Raw genomic sequence first — 25,622 nt, 5'->3', positions numbered from 1 at the left:
TGCATGTTAAATAGTGATGCTGTTCTCTATATTCTTGGGGTTCAGGTAGGCTAAATAGTGATGCTGTTCTCTATGTTCTCGGGGTCCAGGTGCATGCCCATGTGCGTGTGTGCGTGTGTGCGTACGTGTTAAATAGTGATGCTGTTCTCTACATTCTCGCGGGCCAGGTAGGTTAAATATTGATGCCAGATGTGTGCATGTTACATGTGTGTTAAATAGTGATGCTGTTTTTCAATGTTTTCGGGGTCCAGGTGAGTTAAATAGTGACGCCGTTTTCTATGTTCTCGGGGTCCAGGTGCATGCACGTGTGTGTGCCTGTGTGCATGCGTGCAAATAGTGACGCTGTTTTTCTATGTTTTCGGGGTCCAGGTGTGTTAAATAGTGATGCTGTTTTTCAATGTTTTCGGGGTCCAGGTGAGTTAAATAGTGACGCCGTTTTCTATGTTCTCGGGGTCCAGGTGAGTTAAATAGTGACGCTGTTCTCGATGTTCTCGGGGTCCAGGTAGGTGTAGGGCAGGTCCTTGAGGTCCTTGTTCCTCTCCTGCACCTTCTGGCTGATCTCCTTCAGGTCCTCTCTCAGCTGGTCGACCAAGCCCTGCACCTCCGGTTCACTGCTAAAGTACTGCTCAGGGTGCTGGGCCAGAGGCACCTAAACACACACACACACACACACACACACACACACACACACACACACACACACACACACACACACACACACACACACACACACACACACACACACACACACACACACACACACACACACATTCAGTTCACACACACACACACACACACACACACACACACACACACACACACACACACACACACGCACAAACACACACACACACACACACACACACACACATATTCAGTTCACACACACACACACACACACACACACACACACACACACACACACACACACACACACACACACACATTAATAGACTACATTACACTACATGCTTTAATTTTATCCAAATTGATTTACACACACCCAACACAAAAATGACATCACTCATTAGATTACATTTAGCAGATACTTTTATCTTTTTCATGTTTAATATCTGTCATTCTCTGTCTGTGTGCACCTGTCTCTGTGTGTTTGTGTGTTTGTGTGGATCGGAAGATGACCCGGGCCGGAATCGAACCCGGATCGCCAGTGTAGTTGTGCAGTGCCCAGACGCTGCTGGGCCAGTGTGTTTGTGTCTAAGGGTGAGGGAAACATAGCACCATTCCGACGTGTCAGTTTTCGACCAACCTGCAATATTTGAGTACGTCCTTGGTGTCTAAAACTGCCGCTACATTCAAAACCACACCCTCGCAGCAACATGGCTTCACTGACGAGAGTCTAGTGCTGCCTTCATTTTCTCAGAAAAAATCCTGGCACTCATGACACTACTGACGACAATTCTGGTTTCTGGCTGAATGTGCGCTGGTGCTACCTTGGAACAATGCGCCAGAGCCAATCACTGTGCCAGGAGCCTATTCACGCTGTTGTTATTGTTTCTTGCAACAAACACAGGGCTGCAGTCTGTGAAGTTAAATAGTCAGGGATTGGTTTGCTGATGTGTGTCTTTGATTTTGAACTGCCTAATGATTACAATGCCTAAGACAGTGGTTCTCAACCTTTTTAAAAAAAAACTTGCTACTTCCGCACGAGAGCAGAATAAAAAAAATCCAGACCTGACATTGCGTCAAAGACTATAAGGTCGGGATCTCGGGAGTCGTGAGAAAATGAGGCAGTCTGCAGTGGTGAAGAAGAAGGAGAAAGTGAAGAGTCACTCTCTTACAAAGTCTCCACTCTTCTTGCTGGCCAGCCAGGCGCCCGCTATGCCCCAGACGGAGGTGTTGACGTCGGGCAGACACAGCAGCAGGTCTGCCTCTCTGATCTGGTCCTTGCTGCATGGGGCTCCGGACTGAAGAGAGTTTGGACAATTGGGGAGCCAGCCTCCAAAATCAAACTTCAAAAACAAAACAAAAACAACATGTTTAAAAGTTTATGTAGGCTACTGTATGTGTGTAATTTTAATGTACTGTATGTACACATGTGTAGTATGCATATGTACACATGTATGTATCGTGTGTGTGTGTGTGTGTGTGTGTGTGTGTGTGTGTGTGTGTGTGTGTGTGTGTGTGTGTGTGTGTGTGTGTGTGTGTGTGTGTCATGGCCCTTTCTGTTTTTTGTTAAGCGCACTCAGACTTCTGTTTTTGGAAACGCCTACCTAAGCGCAGGTGCAGGTATTAAGGTCACGCCCGCCACTCTAATTTTGTCTTAGAATCCATGTCGGGCGGCGTGACATGGTTTGGTGCGATATAAAGATTTTACCATTAAATACAAGCATTAAATATATGGAAATGGAACTTTGTTGGAACCTTTGTTGAAACTGAAGAAAACCTGTGGACTTTTTCGTTGGAATAAAACAGAAACCTTTTTTTGGAAACTTGTGTTTGTGCGTAAACCTTGAAACTGAACCCACGCCACCCGCGGCCTTTAGTCTGAAACTTTGGAATTTGGAAAAGGCCGATACTGTGTGTGTGTGTGCGTGCGTGCGTGTGTGTTTGTGTGCGTGCGTGTGTGTTTGTGTGCGTGCGTGCGTGCGCGTACATGTGTGCTGGCATGGTTTTACTGAACATTTTAGTAAGCATGCATCACCTGACCGCTGTTCAAGGCAGAGTGCTGTGCTGTCATGGTGAATATCACCATGGTGACAAACTTGGTGACCTCTTTGACAGAGGAGAAGACACTGGGGATTCCTAAAGGGGGACAGAAAGGAGACGAGTGGCGTAGTGGCAAAGATGTCATTGCTTAGCCTCTGTCAGTATGTAGTGATCATGTGGCATTTAGTCTCTGCCCTGCGCTGACCTGCTGAAGGAAGCCCTGATTGTAGATGTCATTCTGCTGTGGTGTTAAGCCAGACGATTGATAAGGTAGAGATGGTTCACATTGTATGATTTGTTTTGCTTATGATTTTTGCTTTGCTTATCATTAGTCTAGCCTCTGTCTGCCTCTCTCGCCTGTGCTGGTCTGCTACAGAAAACAATAACGTGGTGTAAGGTGTCACTCCTGCCAAAGTCTGATCTGTTGCACTTAGCCTCTGTCTGTGGGTCCAATTAATTTGGCCTCGTGCTTCACTGGCACCCCTCCTCAGTGGAGAAAACAAGTTATCCCCACTGTTAAATGAGGCGCGACAACATTTGGGGGACTTTTCCCGATTGCAAATGAGAAAATGACATTGCGATCTATTGAAAAACATGTCTATCGTCAATGACGTCTTGCCTCGCATCACAAGGCCACCAGCAAAGGACGGGAGGTTAGATATTGAGTTGCACCCTGCATGTCTCTCACTTGTGCTGGCCTACTTCAGGACGCCGTCCTTGTAGATGTCACTCTACCATCCTCACTGTCCTGCCGAAGTCTGACGTGACGTGACACGACGTGACGTGACGTGACGTGACGTGACGTGACGTAACGTGACGTGACGTGACCTGTCTGTCTCTCACCTGTGCTGGCCTGCTCCAGGAAGCCATGCTTGTAGATGTCACTCTACAATCCTCACTGTCCTGCCAAAGTCTGACGTGACGTGACGTGACGTGACGTGACGTGACGTGACGTGTCATGACGTGATGTGACGTGTCCTGTCTATCTCTCACCTGTGCTGGCCTGCTCCAGGAAGCCAGGCTTGTAGATGTCACTCTACAATCCTCACTGTCCTGCCAAAGTCTGACGTGACGTGACACGACGTGACATGCCACGACGTGACCTGTCTGTCTCTCACCTGTGCTGGCCTGCTCCAGGAAGCCGTGCTTGTAGATGTCCTCAATCCAGCCCTGTAGCTCCTCGTCTGACGACACATCTGCATCTGAGGGGTAGAAGATCGCTAGGACACCCTCCACATACCTGCACACAACGCACAGATTAAAGATGGATAAACCCTGGCCCAGCTGTAACTCAATTGGCTGGGCACTGCGCTGCTACACCAGCGTAATTTCCCCGTCCCTCTCTCCCCACTCGTTTCTTGTCTCTCTCTAACTGTCCTATCACAAATAAAAGCCCAAAAAATATCTACAAAAAGATGAAAAAACAGGGGTGTGGTGAGCTGTTGCACAGTGTGCTAAGACACCCACATATGGTCATCATATGCACAAGACATACAACGTAATTTCATTTTTCCTTGTATGTCTTGTGCATATGATGAAAGTGTCAATAAAAGCTGACTTTACTTGATATGGGCTTGCATACCCATGACGACCCAGGTTCGAGTCCGGCCTGGGTCCTTTGCCAGCCCTGCTCCATCTCTCTCTCTCCCACTCTCTTCCTGTCATGCTCTCGACTGTCCTATAAGCCAGTGGTTCTTAACCTTTTTGACTCAACGCACCCCCTCTCCTGTGCCGAAGACAAGCCGCGCACCCCCAACACAAACTTCCGCACGTGTATATGAACTAAACAATTTTTTAAGTGATTAATTACAATGAATCTAGCTTGAGACATGAATCAATACCTTAATGACCTACAATTGGGACCATAACATGTTATAATTTGTCTTCATTTGACCTAACAATTATGTTTGCAAGCATTATTTTGATCACAACCTCAACACGAACAAAATTCTGCACACCCCCTGGAATCTCTGGCGCACCCCCAGGGGGTGCCCGCACCCCAGGTTAAGAACCACTGCTATAAGCCATGAAGCCACAAATGCCCTTTAAGAGTGTGGGTTTTTTGATCATTCTATGAAAAGATTCTAAAATTCCAAATTGTATTGTATGGCGCCCAGAATTCTATAGAACTTTCACTGCCCGAACATTCCCGTCACACCAGTGTGACGATACACTCTTAAAGGTTAAAAACCCTCTGCAGGCCAGACCATCATATTTTCTGCCCCTAGTGCTGGCATAGTTTACTAAAATAGCGTCCAATAGTGCTAATACAACTCTGAAGAGTTTAATTTAAATCTGTTTCAGATAACACGTGGTCCCACTCAAAAATAGTGTTAATTTTACTCTTCTGTCAGTGCAATATTTTCAGTGTTCATTCTACTCAGTATTATCTACTGCAGGGGTAGGGAACCTTTTTCATTCGAAGGGCCACATCAACTTTCTCCAAGGGCTGTGCTATGTCCGTACTATGAACACAAACCAGGATTTTCCCCTGCACTTTAGGCCTATAATGAAGGCGACCACCGTTACAACGGACCCAATCTTCTCTAGGTCCCCTGAAATATAACTTAATGTTGTATTGCAAATGTAATTTCTAAGATTCCTTTACAAAACATGTCATATTTAATGTGAAGCTGCATAACATTAAAATGATATCGGGGGCCAGATAAGAAGGCCTCAAGGGCCGTAAACGGCCCTCGAGACATAGGTTCCCCACCCCTGATCTACAGTGTATTTTAAGAGTTGAATTTACACTGGCCATCTGCAGTATTTTATACAGACTTTTGACTCCACTGTGTGACTCTCCGCAGTGTTGCAAATACTATATTTTACCATGTACTATTTAAACATTCATGTCCCATTTTTAACTGTGTGGAGGGAGAAAGAGTAAGAAAGTGACAACCCCCATACAGTGCCACGCTCCTACGGGAGAGCATAACGGTCAAGGCTGGACCGGCAACCAAAGGAAACCACCTGGGCGTTTTTTGGCTTTAGCTGGCCCCTTACATTTACACACTGTTTTCATACATACTACATTCTGTACTACGGTATGTCCTGTTTGGCTCAGTTCACTGTCGGCCATTGAAGAAGATGGACCAAGGAAGACAAGGAAGCTGCCAAGGAAGCTGTTTGATAAAACATTTGACTGTGTTACACCCTAATTTTCTCTTTCTACCTTGTTTTTGTGGAGTTAGAAACTGGAATGTCAAAATTCGCCTTATCCCGCAATGGTGAAGAATCTTTTTTTAAAAATCCTGGATCCTGGATCGTGATCCGGATCACCACCAAAATGTAATCACTTGTTCCTTTTGTCATTTCCAACGACTCCACAACATTTTATAAAAAAACAAAACAAAAAAAACTAACAGACAGACAAACAAACAGACAAACTAACACAACCGAAAAATATAGCCAAATATAACCACCTTGGCGGAGGTAAAACAAAACAACTGCATTGGCCTCTGGGGACTGTCGGACCGCAGGGATCCCTGTACGCCAGATTACCAGTCCAGCCCTGATAATAGCATGAGGCAGCAGGCCAGAGTTAAACCTGGGTCATGACCTCTGAATTCTAGGGTTTTACTTTATGAGGGTGTCCCATAACATTTAACACACACACACACACACACACACACACACACACACACACACACACACACACACACACACACACACACACACACACACACACACACACACACGTACTGTTATAGCTCCTCTAGCATCCTAGCACACATATCCTCTCTCTCTCTCTCTCTCTCTCTCTCTCTCTCTCTCTCTCTCTCTCTCTCTCTCTCTCTCTCTCTCTCTCTCTCTCTCTCTCTCTCTCATACCAGCTATGTACTGTTTCAGCCCCTCTACCTTCCGAATAGTAACACACACAGTAGCACACACACACGCACACACACACACACACACACACCCTTCGCTTACTTGTTGAGGGCGATCCACACCAACAGTCCGTCGTCTCTGTAGTAGAAGTTGGGTACTGCTTCCAGGCCACGTGCAATGATGTCTTCTGGCAGGCAGAGGGCGCTGTATTTCACAGCCTGCATGGCTTTCTTCATCACCACCTCCATGCCTTCACGGCCCGTGGATGTGTACTGAGAGAAAGAGAGTGTTGATGGATTGTGAGAAAACATACTATCTCTTCTATCTCTCAGGGTACCATTACACCAGGAAGCGATGGGTATATTCAATTCATACCACAGATATGGTCACATATACCAGTGTTTCCCAACCTTTTCTGTCTCACATACCCCCTAAGCCTCTTAGTTGTGCCATGAGTACCCCCTAATTCATGTTCTATATCGTTTTCTCTGTCCCAATGTGACTGCTCCATACATTTGTTATAATAATAACATTTTTCCAAGTACCCGCTGCAGTGAGCTCGCATACCCCTAGTGGTACACGTACCCCTGGTTGGGAAACACTGACATACACCATTGTTTGGGAATTAAATGAAAGTGCTATGGAGACTCAACAGAACTACTTTATTCTCTAAATGCTCTAAATGACAATATTTTCATTCGAAATTCAGAGGGTATGTTGTCAATAGTTAATAGAATGAAGCAACAATGTTCATGGTAAGACCAGAAAAACAGTTAATTTCGAGGTGGTCTCTCAAATTTTTCCGCGGTGGTATGTGCGGTATTTGATCTAGAATCGCCACTGGCTATGGTCCTACCATAGAGATGGCTCCGTCCTCAGAGATCAGGCTCTCACGGCCCAGAGTGTTGACGTGGAGGGTGTAACGCAGGTGTGGGACCAACAGCTGCAAGTAAAAAACGAACAGGAAGGGATGTGAAATAACATAGTAGCATCATCACATCATCCCGACGCGTCACTTTTCGAGCCTTTGACCATGACCAGGCTTCGATATTTGACGCCAAAGGTATTGCATTTGCCATCAAAAACTGACGCGTGACTCAAAAACACCACTTGTCACGCCATGATTTCACTGGGTTAGGTTTAGGGTTTGGGTTAGACCTAGGGTCTAGGTGTAGGCAACCGTGTCAACATGCAACACGACACATATGCCCCCGGCATCAGAAATAGCCTACCTTGTAGAGGGGGTGGGCTGAGGGCAGGTGGCGCAGCGTGGCGATGGCGTAGGCCTCCGCCAGCAGGTGCGTGCGCAGCAGGTGGAAGTGGAACTGGTGCTGGATGAAGTCGGCGGCCCGCACCTGCGTCTTGGCCAGAAGCCACGCCTCCTCGCTGTCGCCAGGCAGGAACACCGGGTTGGTCTCGCCCGGCTCCAGCCTCAGCTGTAGCCAGGAGCAACAAAGATACTTTGTTTATACTGTGTGTGAAGAGATGTGTTCCAAAAACATTCTCCAATGGGAGATGGTTTTTCATGGTACCTCACAGTAATTGTAATACCAGTAAAATCACTGACAGACACCGACATGCAGGGCCACTGACAGCTTCGGCCAGGCATCTGAAAGGGCCCCTCTACAATGTAATGAGGACCCAATTCTCTCTCCCTAGGGCCGGGACAACACACCCCTTTTTTCCCCCCTCCAGACGCGACACATAACAAAGGAGCCAGGAGTTATTAATAGTCAATAATTTAGTACGGAAGTGCAGGGCCGTAACAAGACATTTTCAAATACTCGAGGTGAAATAGTATGTGCTGCACTGCATACTGTACATTTAGAATGCTTCAAACTCTTCAGTCAAACTTTTAAGTTCGTTTTCATTAATCACTGTTTTGTGGATAAATGGTGGTGGCGTATACCGACTGAATTCATCATTGTTGATCATAGATCGATTTTCATCTTGGATAAATTTGACATTTCTGGAAAAAAAATACTGAGGACATGACCTTTAGGGCAGTCATGGGTAAGCGGTTAGGGCGTCAGACTTGTATCCCAAAGGTTGCCAGTTCGACTCCCGACCCGCCAGGTTGGTGGGGGTAGTAATCAACCAGTGCTTTCCCCATCCTCCTCCATGACTGAGGTACCCTGAGCATTGTACCGTCCCGCCGCACTGCTCCCTAGGGGCGCCAACGAGGGCTGCCCCCTTGCACGGGTGAGGCATAAATGCAATTCCGTTGTGTGCAGTGTGCAGTGTTCACTTTTTGCTGTGGAGTGCTGTGTCACAATGACAATGTGAGTTGGAGTTTCCCAATGGGTGTCCTCAATGGTAGTTACGGCCATGCGGAAGAGCTAACTAGCTGTTCTATGGACAGGACACCTGTACCTGGATGGCGATGGGTACCAGTTTGTCCTCCTTGTTTTTGAAGAGCAGGCAGAAGGGTGATGGGACGTACTGCGGTCGCTGGTTGATGACGTTGGTTGGTACCTCGGCCAGGTGGGAGTAATCACACAGGAAAATGTTGCCACTCTAATTCAAAATCAATCAAAAAATAAAAATGTAATAATAAATAATAACTAAACATACAGCTATATATAATGTGTAGTTGTTATATATACGTACATGTATATAGGACTATAATAATCATCGGCGTCGTTAGAGCATTTTTACCCGGGCACGTGCCCTGGTGTGGACCTGCGGTGCCAGCCTATAATGGGCACTGATTTTTTTAATTAATTAATTTATTTATATCTTTATATTTTTATTATTTAAATCTGGATCATCTGTTAATATACAGAATACATGCTTGCATTATTTTCTCTCTCTTAAAATAGGCCTATAGCATACTACACTTAAGTTAGAAATTAAGTCTGACACGGATGCAGCAGCCTGATCAGAATGCACTTGCCACCACGGCCTTTCGTACTCGGGCGGAGCATGTAGCCGAGAGTTGCCTAATACAGAGCCATGCAGGAGTTTTCACTATCTTTAAGAAACACGACAGGCATAGCCTACTAGTTATCCTAGTGAAGACACACTAAAACATTGATTATAATATAACCTAGTTGGCACCCTGAAGAAATTGACTATTTGAATAATGAATTACGTGGTGAATTAGGCTACATGGTGCCCCCCTCATTGGATGACCCGCTGCAATGAAATGTGACGAATAGACATAGCCTAGGAAGAATCGTTCTTCATGATAACAAGAGATTTGGGCAGCACATGAAAATGTTGGCTTTTTTGAACCGAACCTGACCAACACAGCGACCATTCACTCCGGCCGGTGTGAAGTGAAGTAAACAGTAAGCGTCATTTTTTGTTATCATCTGTAAACTAAGCATAGCATGTCAATCAAATGTGTGTAGAACATGTTTCATCTAATAACGCGAAGGGGCATCTCTGAAGTGGTTAGCCTATGTGGTCACGTCTGTTATGCTACAGTAGCCAGGCAGTTCGCTCATATATAGGACCTGTTGATCGGAGAAAGATCACAAATGTCGGCTTCACCAACTATTTGCCATGTTGTGCTGTTTCTCAATTCGTTACGTTCGTGTTTTCAGGGGGTTATGATGCCGTGATGGACTACCCCAACTTGTCTTGTCAGCTTTGCTAGCTATCGGCATATTTTTGACATCTTGACAAAGTTGCCTGCAACCAATGACCCCGCTGTTATAGCCTAGGCCACTAGCGCACTATAACGGAATACAACACTCGTAGAAAGCAGTTTTGTAGGCTATGCTGATGCTTTTAAAAATAGCCCAGCGCATGCTTGAATGAGCCGTCGTCCAGGTAAGTTGGATGCAGCCCAAGCACACGTTGGTCTCAGAGTTGAAAGTGAACGATTCTGAAATGATTCTCATTCTGGTGTTTGCTGCTCGAGTGGTCTTACAGACAAAAGCACATCATTATACATTAAGGTGGCATGATAACATCCTACAGGTGGTTACTTTTAAGACCAAAACATAATGCCGTGAACTAGCCAACTATTCGATTGAATGCATCTATTACACATAGCCTACGCAATGCCCATGTGTGATATTGATACTCTGGCTCCCCCTCTTGACGTGAACATGCACCGGCACACACAGACACGCGCACACGACATAGGCCTACACACACACACACACACACACACACACACACACACACACACACACACACACACACACACACACAAACACACACACACACACACACACACACACACACACACACACACACCAATTGATCATAGCTTGCAAGAGAAGGTGAAGGAGAGATGGATGTTGATGAGCACGAGCAGAGGTGATGTGACTATTCAATTCATATTAATTAGGAATAACTGCAAACAGGTTATAGATCATGAAAATGCAGACAGGAGACTGTAATATGTTCTTGTTACTTCAAGACTCAGTGCAACAGAGTGCAGAGGAGGAGAGGAGCAGATAGAAGGGATGCAGGATGAGTTGACATTGAGAGATGACACTGACAGGTGAGACTCAGCTGACAATGTAGTTAGCTACTGTGAGTTGTATTGCCCTACATATAGATTTGATTAATTTTTCTTTTTATAAAATAATTGGCCAAATTTTTTGGAGCTCGCGCGCTTCGCGCGCTCGCATGCATTCCTTTTTGGTGCCCTTTAGTGCCCCTGTATAGTGTTGGGTCTGCTGACGCCCCTGTATATAATAAAAACAATAAAAAATACAGAGGCTTTAAAATATGTTATTATTATTTAACAGCAAAACAGGTTTCACAGGTGAAACAACCTTAAAAATAATAAAAATAATACTGGAATAAAAGTCTTTTTTATTAATTGGAAGCATACAGAGCCACTAAAATGACCCATGCAAGTAAAAAAAAAAAAAATACAATAAAAAAGAAAATATACACATTGTAAGAGAAAGGGTTTTTCAACATTTTTCTTTCACTCGTACATGCCATTCTAGGGGCAGAATTGTAATCGAAACAATAATCAGTAATTCTAGCTGATATTGCACCTCATTGCTTCATACCTGTAGCTCTGCCGGCAGGGTACTTCCTCCCAGAAATGGTTGCACCATGTCATTGGTGACGGCAAACTTGGGTGGCAGCTGCTGGCATCTCTGGATGGTCATGGGGTTGGCACCATTCAAAAACTGATAGCCAAAGAACTCGTCCTCTTTCCAGTGCTGCTGCACATAACCTGCAAGTGCCATAGTATTCCTTAATCATGCGGGTAGGCCTACTGTAGCGAATAGGGTTGCCAACTATGTCCCTTGAAGTACAGAATCGTCCCGTATTTACAAGATAAAAGTACGGGTTCGGTATTGAGCTGAAACAGGACACGAGACGTTAGAATGTGCTATGATTCATTAAATTACATCTGAGAAATGCAAAATTTTCTGGAGCAGAACTCCCGGACCCCCGCCATGAACAAGTGTGCCCTATGTTTTTTACAGTAACAGTTGGCAACCCTTGTGGCGAACTGTGTATAGAGCACTCATACCATATACTGTACCTGGGGACCCGTGTTCCAGGCCATTTCCCAACCCTACCCCATCTTTCTTCTTTTCACACTGTCTCTCTTCACTGTCCTTTCACAATAAAGACACTAAAACCCCTCAAACTTGTAATTTATTTAGTTTAATTAAATTTGAAAAGTATTCCTTACTCGTTTTCAAACATTTGTAAATGTTTTGTTTATAATGAATTCATTATTTACAAAGTGCTATAGGCCTACATTATTTACGAAGTGTTGAGGAATGCAGGAAACTGGAATCCTTTTTGGACCACCAAGACAGAGTACATGTTAAATTTGACGACGCTATTAATAAATCCTGTGTTTAGCGAGACTTGGGTCTTACCAGATGCCTGGGTCTTGTTGAACCAGAAGACTTGGCCTATGTCGTCCAGCTTGGCCCAAGGCTTCTTGCTGGATGCGAGGAATTTTATCGTCAGTTCAGCGATCCTAGAGATGTAGAAAGAATATCACTCCTTAACCCAGGGGTTGGGCAATACTTTTCACCCAAGGCCCACATTGGAGCCAGGTGTCGCAGACAATTTGCAATAAGTAAAAAAGGTAAAGAATGTAATGAAGGATGTATGGAAAGGTACTAGTGTCTCACGTAGTTTTGGCAGCGAGCTGTACATCTATGCATTTCAAGATGGCCTACAGTTACACCTATCTGCAGCCTATTATCAGCCTCTTAAAGGGGAACTTCTGCCAATTTCAATATGCGGTTGTATTGCTCACGCTACCCAGTGATGCTGCATTTTTCGGCGCAGCCCTTTACATGATCTGAGCTATTCTAATGGGGCAGACTTAGTTTGCATTAAAAACTGTCTTAACATAGGCCTACTCCAAATATCCCAAAAGGTCTCGCTGTTTTCTAGTTGTCTGCTGATGTTGCATAACCTTTTGGATGTTATTCGGAATAAATCAAGATATTTTTTGAAATGTAAACATACTCTGCCCCAATTACAATGACCAAGCTCTCGGAAAAGACTTCAGAAAAAAAAGTATTCTCACAAGTCCGGGGTAGTGTGAGCATTACAACTGCATGTCAAAATTGGCAGAAGTTATCCTTTAAAGGTGCACTGTGTAAGATTTTTAGTTGTTTATTTCCAGAATTCATGTTACCCATTCACTAATGTTACCTTTTTCATGAATACTTACCACCACCATCAAATTCTAAGTATTCATTATGACTGGGAAAATTGCACTTTTCATACATACATTTCATCCACCATTTTGAATTTCCAGAAATATACATTTTTAGCTGCAAAAATTACTGTACTTTGGCCACACTAGTGAATATTTGCTTATTACTTTGTAGATACTCATGAAAAGATCCTATTTGGCAATAGGCAGCATAGTTCCAATGAGCAGCATAGTTGCAGTGCCCACTCTGGCCACATCCTACACGATGCACCTTTAAGACATTAATAACATAATGAATGAAGAGGACAAAATAATTGAAAAATGACATTTAAAAAAAAAAGGTAATGTAAAAGTGTCTCTCACATGGTCTTGGCGGTGAGCAGCACGTCCATGCGTTTGTCCAGGGAGAAGCGGGCCTCATGCGGCAGCTCCTTGGGGTCCTCTATGGCCAAGCAGTGGGGGAGACCCTCCACCAACTCTCTCCACCTCAAACACACACACACACACACACACACACACACACACACACACACACACACACACACACACACACACACACACACACACACACACACACACACACACACACACACAATGGTAGGAGATTAGCATGAGACACTGTCCCTGTTTATATTCAACATCTCTCTCTCTCTCTCTCTCTCTCTCTCTCTCTCTCTCTCTCTCTCTCTCTCTCTCTCTCCGTCCACCCCCATCTGTGTCTCTCTCACACACACCCATGCACACATAGGGAGATCCTGTGCACATGTTCACATTTGCATGCACGCACATATGCACATACGAAAGACTAAGCTTACTCATATTGTTGTTTCCGAACTTCCAGCTGTTTTAGTCTGTGTTCCAGTAGAGCGGGAATCGTCTCGCTCTTCCGAGTCTTAGCTTGAGGAGCACACACACACACACACACACACACACACACACACACACACACACACACACACACACACACACACACACACACACACACACACACACACACACACACACACACACACACACACACACACACAAATACACACAACACACACACAAACACACACATACAAACGTTTCAAGATGTATGATCATATTCAGTGTATTCTCAAAATTCATCTGATTCATCCATTGATCCACCTCTAAGCACTATGCACAATACAGTACATTTGAGAGAATATTCCTTCAGCATATCCTTGGGCAGGGCATATCCCTGTTGCTCACACTTCAGATGAGTAAAAGTATGCACAGTCCACCTCGCTGAGGCCAGGTGCAGGACAAAGGCGTATCTGACAATAGAAAGTAGAAGTCTGCACGCTGCAGTTCCGCTTTGAAAGTTCTTTTTTTCCCTTCTTTTTTAAAGTTTTTTTGGGTGCTTCCGACCTTTATTATTACAGGACATTGCTGCACAATATTACAGGACAATGGAGAACAGACATGAAATGATTGGGAGAGGGAGATGGGGGAGGGCCGGGAAATGACCCCGGTCGGACTCGAACCGGGATCCCCGTGGGCATGCAAGCCCAAATGTGGGGGGCTGACAGCGCCCCCACTGCTTTGAAAGTTCATTCAAGACATGCACAGTTTTGACCCAGCAGGGTCTTCATCAGGCATGATCGAAACGTGTGACTTGAGTGAATCTTCAAAGCGGAGCTGCAGCGTGTGGACTTCTAATCTTTCCATTAGCAGGTCCTCACACAGCCACAGGGGTGCTGTGGAGGTGCACGGCACTAATTGCCACGGGGATCCAGGTTCGAATCTGGCCTGGCCCGGGTCATTTCCAAACCCTTCCTCATCTCTTTTCCACCACTTCCACACAGTAAAATAAATGCAGTGTTAATTCAACGCTAAGAGAGTACAGTGGGACCAAATACACTCTAGAGTAGTATTTCCGAGATTCTTTAAGTATATATCTCTCTCTAGTCTCTCTGGTATTTCTAAACGGAGTGCTACAACCAGTTAGGAGACATTGGGTGGGGGCGGTGGTCAGTTGCCATTAGGGGGCTTTAGCATTTTATCTTTTAATACTAAGGGGGGTGTTGGCAGGCTCATGAAGTCAAAGGGGCATCACAAGGCTTAGGATGAGGTCCACGGGGCATTTATTAAAAAATGTTTTAATTTATCAATTCATTCATTTCACTGTGGACTCACAACGTCAACGTAAACGTACAAAATCCAAAGTCATAGGTACGGTACATTAAATAAGAGTATCTAATCCTTATAGTATATTTTGGCAATATTTTTGTATTTGTTGCAAATGTCCAGATTTATCAAAAAGCTGTTTATGTCCCCTCATAAACAAACAGGAGCTGACTTTCTATTACCCACAAGTAGCATGGAAAATGCAGTATTAAACCTCAACGCTAAGCCCCCCACATTTGGGCTTGCATGCCCACGGGGACCACGGTTCGAATCCGGCCGGGGTCTTTTCCCAACCCTGCCCCATCTCTCTATCCCAATGGTTTCCTGTCTCCTCTCATACTATCCTGTAACAATAAAGGCCCACCAAAAAAACAAAAAACAAAAAAAAACCTCAACAGTACATGTACATGTAGCCTACCTTTCCCCTCACCAACCAACAGGAGCTGTCTTTCTATGACCCACGAGTAGCATGGGAAATGCAGCGTCTCGTCCTCTGGCGTTTTCACCATCACCGTCAGGCAGAACCAATCATCATCCGGCAAGAAGAGATACTGCTCCTTCTCTAAGCCAATCAGAAACACTTTCCCCAGCGAGGCCTCGCACTCCACCTTGTACTCCTTTTCCTGTGAAAAAAATAGACCAGGTATTCCGCAAAAAAAATACACTGTTACGTAATTCAAAACTTAGAGTTGCTTTAAAGGTGCACTGCGTGTGACGGTGGCCAGAGTAGGTACTGCAACTATGTTGATCATTGAAACTGCTGCCTACTGCCAAATTTGATCTTTTCATGAATATTTACAAAATAATAAACTAATATTTTCCAGTATGACCAAAAATCTCCTTTTCTGGGCACACATGAAGAAGATCCCCTTGTCATATATAAAAAGTGCAATTTTCCCAGTCATAAGGAATATTTGGTATTTTATGGTGGTGGCATGACTTCATGAAAAAGATAACATTTGTGAATGATTTAATAAATCATTCTGTAAATAAACAACTAAAAATATTGCACAGTTAATTAACACTGCAACTTTTATTGTCAGGGGCATCAAAAACAAATGCACTTTAGTCCTTTTTTCCTCCTGTGAAACACAGACGCCAGAGGTGATTTTAGACAGGGGCCGTGGTGGGCCAGGGCCCCTGTAGAGTTTTTCCTGGCAACCCCTATGGCCCCTCCACCGAGCAGCCAATATGAAAATGAATGTCTTACCGCTGGCGTAAAGACTGGAACGAGTTTGCAACGAGCATTGTCAGACTCTGCAAGATGAGGTTCTCAGCTTTTAATACAATTCATTTCATTCCTTTCATGTTCTTCAGCATGCTGAAGCAGGTGTTTTTGCAGGTGTTTTAGGCAACACTGGGTTTAGAAAAATATGGGCCACCCTCAGAACATGTTGGCCCCTCTCTGCCTCCCTGCAAAATTTTGGTCTAAAACCGCCACTAACGGACGTAAATACAAATCAGGGGTGTCAAACTCAAATTCACAATCGGCCAAAATTCAAATCTGGGACGAAATTGCGGGCAGAACTCAATATTTGTTCCTCTGGCTAAATAAAATGACACCTTGGCTGGATTTGAACCCCAGGTTTGAGTTTAACACCCCTGCATTGCAGAGTTGCTTTGGGTAAGAGGCAAAGTAGACGTCATGCAACATTTCGTTTACATGACCGCCATCATGCAGCGTCCCACACATGTACCACAATGTCCCACACTGTCACATGTGGCACGCACGTCCACCGCACCTTCCTGTCTGTCTGACAAGGGCCTGTCATTTCATGCAAATGCGCTCTGTCGAAGGCGCAGTATTCTCTGTCATTCACCAGAGCGAGTGATATTAACACCCAATGGTTATATGGAAACTGACATTCAAATGTGCTAAGGAGGCAATGCAGCTATTGATGAGAGTCTTTCATGCAGACTGACTCAAATTGAGACGTTCCGCAGGAACTGTAGCCTATTACTTACTGTATGGGAGCGACTCCTAATGGTGGAACGGCATGCACTATGGGGCCACCATTCATACGATTTGCTAACACTTAACAAGGACTTTACTGTATACTATAATACTGTAAACAATTTATTTTGTAAATAATTTTGCAAAGTTGGAGGCCTTTGACGCAGCCTAATGTGCACATTTAATTTTTCATGCTAACTCATAACTTTGCCCTTATACCACACTGTTGAGTTTCCTGCACTCGCTCTTGTGCTCTTCTGCTTGATCACTCGTAACATTTTCAGAGTTAATTCTAGTTAATGAAAACATTGTGTAAACATTACAGTCAGAGCTGAAGCGTTGCGTTGGAATCGCATCTTTGTACTTACCATTCGACTGCTGCTCAGCTCAGGCGAGTTGTTGAGTTCCTTGTGCTCTCGCGCTTTACATTTTCAGAGTTAATTCTACTCTACTTCTACTAACTTACAGTTGAAATCACAACTTTGTCCTCACCACACCACTGCTGAGCCGTTGAGGTTCTTGCGCTCACTCACTCTTGTGCTCGCTCTTCACATTTTCAGAATTGTTTCTGACATTGTGTAAATATTAAGCATAATAACATCACACTTAGCTGACAGCTTCATTCAAAGCAACTTACAGTTAGCAGCACAGGGTATTGGTTACAGTCCCAGGAGCAGTCTGGGGTTAGGTGCCTTGCTCAAGAGCACCTCAGCCATGGAGTGAAGCGGGTAGAAGAGTGGGATTCGAACCTGCAACCCTCTGATCTAAAGCCCGTTTCCTTAGCCATTAGGCCACGGCTGCCCCCAAAGCACATCTTTGTCCTTACCACGCCACTGCTGAGCTCAGGAGAGTCGTTGAGTTTCTTGCGCTCGCTCTTGCCCTCCGTGCCATGGAGGGTGATGAAGACATGATCGATCGTGCCTTCCACCATCTTGTCACCGGTCTTCACTGTCACTTTGTACACAACCATGGCGAGAAGAGATAAGCTCCAGACAAGCGCCCAAAGTCTAATTCTTAGGTCTAGGTCTAAGGCTGAGAGGACTTGTATCTAGTCTAAGCGCTTAAGTCTAATTCTTAAGCTTTAAGACTAAAGTTTTAACTATAAGATAAATAAATAAATACTACACAAAATATAAGACTAAATAAGTATAAGTGTAATATTAAACACTATAAGCAAAAGTGTAAGTCTTAAGTCTGGGGCATAAAGCTGAGCTGGGCTCCAGTCCGGCACCCAAAGTATGTATGCCCTCGCTCTCGTCTCTCCTCATTCACACCTTCTGTTTGCTCACTCCCTCGCTCCCTATCTTCCCTATTACAACACAGAGGGAGAGAGAGATATAGCCTGGGCCCGCCCATCCTGCCAATAAAAAATAGTGTAAAAAAATCCATAGTAAACTGTTACAATATCTGATTTGCATTTCAGTCAAATCACTCTGAGAGTGCAGTCAAAAGTCAGTGTAAAATATCAGTGTAAAAGGTAAGCAGTGTAGGCCTAATTGCAACTGTACAGCGAGATGATTTCGCCATATTCCCGTGTTGATACAATACTAAGTAGAAATTAATCTGACAATGTTACACTGACCACAGAGTAAACAGTTAACTTTTCATTCAATTTTGAGTGGGAACAAATGTTATCTAAAATGGTGTCAATTTCAACTCTTCAAGAGTTCAAGACTTGTGACACTTCATGAAATTTCACTTTACATATAGCCTGGCAAACTAAAACATTAACATGAAAATAAATACTCCATTCTGACAGGTGTGTTTTAGCCCCCTAAATGGGAAATTTGCATTCTTAATCTCTGTTCCCGTGTAAACGCGAGGCCAACATCAATATCTTTCCAAAAACATCCGTATGCACGTATGAGTAAATACCTTCTCAGGTGTGAATGGTTTAAGTGTTGTTCAGTAGCAAGCAGAGGCATTTCAAACGGATGTGGTTCTTTTTCGGTCATGGACTTATGCACTTATGGACAGTCATTGGACATCCGTGGACTTCACACACATCAAGGGACTGTAGCCAGTACTACCCATGGGTTACATGGCGCTATTCAGACATGCTGCTATTCAGACATTGATGTCTATTGTCTGAATACCGGCAAGTTTCCCACCGAAATCTGCCATTTCTGTGGTTTGTGCTACGTTGCTAAGGTTTTTTCAGTTAAGGGAGAGTGCATGCAGTTACCCTAACTCTAACCCTAACCCTAACCCTGACCCTAACCCTAGCCGTACGGTAGCCTATATCTGGTGTCTGCATAGCGGTATGTCTGAATAGATAGCCAAATAGCAAGACAGACTATTACATGAAAAGTACACACAGTACAAGCTGCAGTGTTAATTTAACACTTAGAGAGTACTCTGGGACCACATGCACTCCAGAAGGTGTTTAATCAACTCACTACAAAAATAAACCATTTCATGCCAAATCCTTTTGCGGTAGCCTACTAATTTTGTAATGTATTTTGTCAATACAATACTGTTTGTCATGTCATCCTCAAGCCAACACTTCGAAAGCTGGAGTTTATATTCAGTGCTCAGCTGAATATAAGGAAGGCGAGGGTGTTTGAGAAAGAGAGAGAGAGAGAGAGGGAGAGAGAGAGAGAGAGAGAGAGAGAGAGAGAGAGAGAGAGAGAGAGAGAGAGAGAGAGAGAGAGAGAGAATCGAGGGAGAGGGACAGGCACACACACACACACACACACACACACACACACACACACACACACACACACACACACACACACACACACACACACACACACACACACACACACACACACACAAGCGAGAGAGAAAGGTGCAGAAATGCAGAGAGAGCGAGAGCGAGAGAGAGAGAGAGAGAGAGAGAGAGAGAGAGAGAGAGAGAGAGAGAGAGAGAGAGAGAGAGAGAGAGAGAGAGAGAATTGAGGGAGAGGGACAGGACAGGTACACACACACACACACACACACACACACACACACACACACAGACAAGTGAGAGAGAAAGGTGTAGAAATGCAGAGAGAGAGAGAGAGAGAGAGAGAGAGAGAGAGAGAGAGAGAGAGAGAGAGAGAGAGAGAGACACACACAGAGGTGTGGGTGGAGTGGACAGGTAGCCTGTTACACATCAGGTTATCTTTGGAGACCAAAGTCACTACTGCTGATGTACTACGCAGCTTCAAGAAAGTGTGTTTCACACATTGACACAACAGTCATATTACTATGAAGATCTTTTTCTTCTATTATTATTGTAATTATTATTTTGGTCCTTCCACCTTGCTCAACATGACTTTCAGCAGCAGACTCTCAAATGCCACTAAATAAGAATCGAGGATTTGTGATGTAACAACATGTCACCAAAGGAACTCATAAGAAGGTCAGTAGACTGTTTAATAATTCAACAAACCTGTTTTTATTGTGTTACTAAAGGTGAACTGTGTAATATTTTTTACAGTTTATTCGCAGAATTCATGCTGCCCATTCACAAATGTTACCTTTTTCATGAAGACTTACCACCACCATTACATTCTAAGCATTCATTGTGACTGGGAATGTCAAAAAAACATTTTTAGTTGCAAAACTTAATCTACTTTGGTCATACTAGTAAATATTAGTTTATTATTTAGTGAATATTCATGAAATGATCTGGCAACCAGCACTGTTTCAATGAGCAGCATAGTTGTAGTACCTATTCTGGCCACTATCGGTGCACCTTTAATATTTTAACAACATGTTTAACAACATGTAAAAAAAAAAGTTTAAAATGGGAAAAGCAAATGTTTTGTTCTGACCATGGTGATCTTTTAAAACTATTTTTTTGGTCAGTTAAGGAAGTCTCTCTCCACTTCTTGACGGTCTGACTCACTTATTTAGTTTCAAAAGAAACTTTAAACCGAGACAGATTACGCCACAGTTTTGTGCAGGCAATAGAAAGAAGAAAAAAAACCACAATATCTCTTTATGTTCTCTCCATGGAGTTAGTTGTGAATCAGACTTTTTGTCCGTGTGACAATAGGGTATGGGGTTTTGGGTGTCCTTTTGTACCACATGACAGGTGAAACAAAACAACTCCCAGGAAGCCCCATTTACCTCGCCTTCACCAACAGCATCTCATAATCAGCCATAGCCTTTTGTCTGAGTCACATACGCTTAAAGGGACACTGTGCAGGAAATGTTTAAAAAAGGTTCTGCAACTATGCTGCTCATTGAAACTGGATTGCCTATTACCAAATGTGGTCTTTTCATGACAGTTTACTAATAAACTAATATTTTCTAGTATGGCCCAAGTGTCATTTTTGCAGCTAAAATGTCTATTTCTGGAAATTCAACATGGCGGACCATGGAGAAGATCCCCCTTTTAATGTAGGCCTATGGAAAGTGTGATTTTCCCAGTCATAATGAATATTTAGAATTTGATGGTGGTGGTAAATATTTGTGAAAAAGATAACATTAGTGAATGGGCAGCATGAATTTTGGAAATAAACAATTAAAAATCTTGCACAGTGTAGGCTACCCTTAATCTACACACCAAATAGGTCCTTAAACCATGACAAAACACAATCATACCACACAAATGTTTAGTTAAACTAAATAGATAGACAAAATAAAATACAAACAAAAATGTCATTGTTGTGTGTGTGATTGTGTATGTGTATGTGTGTATGTGATATTTATCTTTAATGTGTTTTTTTTCCCCGGCTAGCTTTTCATCAAGGGCCCTGTTCTTACTTCTGCTGTTCTCAGGTTAGAACAAAATCCTTGTCCAGTTCAATATCCTTGTCGTTCTGTGTGTCTGCCTTGTCCATTCATGCAGAGACTGTATATAGGCTACGTTCAAAAACATTCCGAAAATTAAGATGACCTCATTACCTAGTACTCTGATGGGTTTTAAACATTCAACTATTTGCGCATGTGCCTGTTGGTCACTGTTGATCTGTGGTGATGCTTTGTGTCCTGCGTTTTAGGCCTCGGCCCTGTGTGTTACTGCCTTGTCCACTCTTACCATTTGGTGGACAAGTCAAAGAGCTGGCCTGAGGCCCGGGCACACTGTCGAGAACACTACACGGATCTGGCCACCATAGATGACATCAAGGACATGGACAGGCAATTGATTCTTGAATTTACTGATCTAATTGATAATTTAATGTTTTATTGTTATTGTTATGTCTCTGTCTTATGTTCTATACTTTCAAGATGTTCTGCTACATCAAAAAAGACTGGAGGAAAAAGATCCTTCATAGGCTGCAGGGCTGATACGCATTGGTGATTTTTAATGCATTTGGCCATATACAGTAATAAAGTTTGTTTTGTTAACCTCATTAATCAACTGGAGTTCCTGGACCAAAGATCTTTTTCCGCCAGTCTTTTTTTTGAACATTGCACCCAGTTCAGCACCAGTTGGTTTTGAAGGATACTAGAAGCGCTCTACCTATTTCTGATGTTCTGCAACATGTCGCAATTGCTTTGGCGATACAAATGTCGGAAAATTTGCCAATAAAGCACTTTTGAAATTTGATAGGCTGCTCCTTCAATCGCGACACAGAGACTACAATGGCTCCGCTTGGATTGGTCTCTATGACGACACCATCAACACCTGGAGGTGAGCTAAAATGTGACTGGACAAAAGAAAGCAGGCCACAAGTCGGTTGGGTGAGCAAGGTTGGGGCCGGAGCTCCAGGGTGGGGGGGTAGCAGTCATTGTAGGATCGCAACTGTTGGGGCATATTGTGTTAGTCATATACTCTGAGAGTGCAGATTCTAAGCTTTACAATGATACTCTATGCGTAAACTGCTTATATTTGAAGAATTTGTAGCCTTTTGAATGTGTAACTTACAGTGGAAAATTCTGTCAACAGCTGGAAGTGAGCGAATATGACAGACACTTCATTCTTCACATGTGCTACACAGTGTACAGCATAAATGAGTACATCCCCTTTGAACAGTGAATTGAAAAAATATGTACAAACCCCAACTCCGGTGAAGTTGGGACGTTTGGTAAACAGTGAATAAAATCAAAATGCTATCATTTTCAAAACATTCAATCTATTCATTAGATGGAGAATAGTGAAAAGACAACATATTAAGTGTTAAAGCCAAGAAAAAATATTGTTTTGGGGGACATATGTACTCATTTCTAATTTGATAAATCCAACACGTCTCAAAAGAGTTGGGACGGGGACAATAAATGGCAGCAAATGTCGAGGAAGACTAACAACAAAACAAAAGACAACACTTAACAGTTAAATACATTAAACGATGAGATGATTTTATATAAAAAACAGTGTTAATTCCTATCTTGGACATGATTTCACCAGCTTAAATGGTGGGTGTATTCCTTGTCATGTTTTGCAATGTTTTCCTTTCTGTAGTGCTTACAGTGTGACAGGTCTTGACCAAAAGCCCACCATTTTATCACCTGCTGGTCCTTATGATGGAGCCAAACCATTAAAACATAGTAGAGAATGCAATTTGACCTTACTGTGTGGCAGTAATCGAAGATCTCCCTTCAAAATATAATGCATGAGTGGCTTTTCATGCTGTTTAAAACCCATTTATACCATTCAGCACTGTATTTAACTCTACAGATGAGTGAGAACATCTTAACCAATGCACTACTGCACCCGCATGCCATCATGGAGGCTGACTTTTGAAGTTAGCACTAACACAAGTTGGATGGTCCATTTTCACTGTAGCACAGGATGTGCAATGCTCTATTATTGTCAAAAAGAATGGACTTCTACAACTTCTGCTGACTTCTGTAAGCAAAGGACAGTTTCCCATGTCTTCTGGGTTTATTTCAAGTGAGCTCAGGTGCTTAGGAGAATGTTACACCCCTGTATCATTTGCACGCATTAAGCATTCTTAATGTGGTCAATTTTCAATAGCTCTAGCACTCCAGGAATTAGAGTGAGACTACAGCCAATATATATTTCATGATGTCATGAACCTATACAATGATTTTAGTAACAAAAATATGTCTTATATACACTCAATCGTGGTAAATCAAAGGGAATTCAAAAATGTATGTAATAACTATGGTAATTATTCCCTTTGCATCTTTAATTCTGAGTGACTCAGCCTCTCTGTGATGATCTTATACCTGGACACCTATATTGTCCGTCAGTACAATTCATTTTGAAATGTTCTTCTTTGTTGTTTTATCTTATTTGGATGTTTACTAAATTTCAATGATCCCCGTCCCAACTTATTTGAGACGTGTTGGATTTATCAAATTAGAAATGAGTACATATGTCCCCCAAAATAATATTTTTTCTCGGTTTTAACACTTAATATGTTGTCTTTTCACTATTCTCCATCTAATGAATAGATTGAATGTTTTGAAAATGATAGCATTTTGATTTTATTCACTGTTTACCAAACGTCCCAACTTCACCGGAGTTGGGGTTTGTAGACCTAATTATTTAATTATTATTTAACCTTATGTGACCGGGTGTTGCGCCTTATGCTTACTGTTATGCTGTTTTTATGTCCACACATGTAGCCTACACGCGTTAATGAACACACATGCACTCATTAGCGCACACATATACACTCCCTCCCAGTGGAGGGAGCACTGATACTAACCTGACCCTGGTTTTCTGTAACAGGAAGCCTGAACCACAGGACAGATAAAAGGAAGAGGAAAACTTCCCAAAATGTTTTACCCAGAGCATGTTGCTCTGTTTGCAGCGAAGGCTGCAATGTCTGTCAGACCTTGAAGAAATGGATCCCGTGTAGCTTAAGGCTGCGGGCAGTGTATAGTATGGAGAAGTTGAGCCGGTGAAGCTTATGGCTTCAGTTGTTTTGCACAGGGCGGGTAGTAGCAGCCCCCCATTGTAGCTTAAGGCTACAGTTGTTTTAGCACAGAGGTGACTCTGGTTGTAGTGCAAGGCTATCGCCAACAGAACCACTTGATGCTCAACATTTGCACAGTCCCATTGGGAACGCCAACAAGCAGGTCGGGTCCAGGTAGCTACTGTTCTATTTATCTTGCGCATGTAGTGGTGCCTTTCAGCCTACGAGTGATTTGTGCTGTAGTAATAATGCTCATGTCCCGAAATGTTTGCATTTACATTGAACAGGGGAAGTGTTCACATGCTTCACCCAGCACATTCTCCACGCCAAGGAGTACACTAGGACCTCGCCGTGCCAGGTACATAGTGTTTTGTTCAGTGTTGGTAATGTTTTAATGTATGGAATATAACAATGTGAAGGGCGTCCTTTGCACACTGTGTATTTATGTACTGTGTATTTACTGTGTGTCTTTGGTTTGTTTCAGCGGCACCTGTGACTTCAGTGTTGTGCCGCTTTCTCCCCTTGTAAAAAAATACCTCCAAGCCAGGTCTTTTAAACTGTCTTTTGTGTATATGGCCAGATTAAGTTTTGGTTATTTTTCTCATTTTCTTTCTTTGTTGAACTGCTCTGGGTAGCAATAACTGTTTGCCTCTAG

General features: G+C 43.3%; 1 protein-coding gene across 1 annotated transcript; it reads right to left on the bottom strand.

The window, feature by feature from the left end:
* Positions 1 to 421: 421 nt before the first annotated feature.
* LOC134437356 (hydroperoxide isomerase ALOXE3-like) lies at positions 422 to 18,168 on the bottom strand. Its single transcript, XM_063186849.1, has 13 exons — positions 18,025 to 18,168; positions 15,675 to 15,867; positions 13,475 to 13,553; positions 12,315 to 12,418; positions 11,484 to 11,653; positions 8,872 to 9,015; positions 7,731 to 7,934; positions 7,355 to 7,441; positions 6,601 to 6,770; positions 3,786 to 3,907; positions 2,663 to 2,763; positions 1,800 to 1,970; positions 422 to 649 (listed from the first exon to the last, which is right to left on the bottom strand). Exons 1-13 carry the CDS (start codon positions 18,166 to 18,168, stop codon positions 464 to 466), a joined length of 1,875 nt encoding a protein of 624 aa, XP_063042919.1. The 3' UTR covers positions 422 to 463.
* Between the last annotated feature and the right edge of the window lie 7,454 nt (positions 18,169 to 25,622).

The sequence above is a fragment of the Engraulis encrasicolus genome, chromosome 21 (genome assembly GCF_034702125.1).
Source record: "Engraulis encrasicolus isolate BLACKSEA-1 chromosome 21, IST_EnEncr_1.0, whole genome shotgun sequence".
In the NCBI taxonomy this organism is placed as follows: Eukaryota; Metazoa; Chordata; class Actinopteri; order Clupeiformes; family Engraulidae; genus Engraulis; species Engraulis encrasicolus.
Note: the sequence above shows the minus strand (reverse complement) of the source record. Positions and strands in the feature narration are given on the sequence as shown.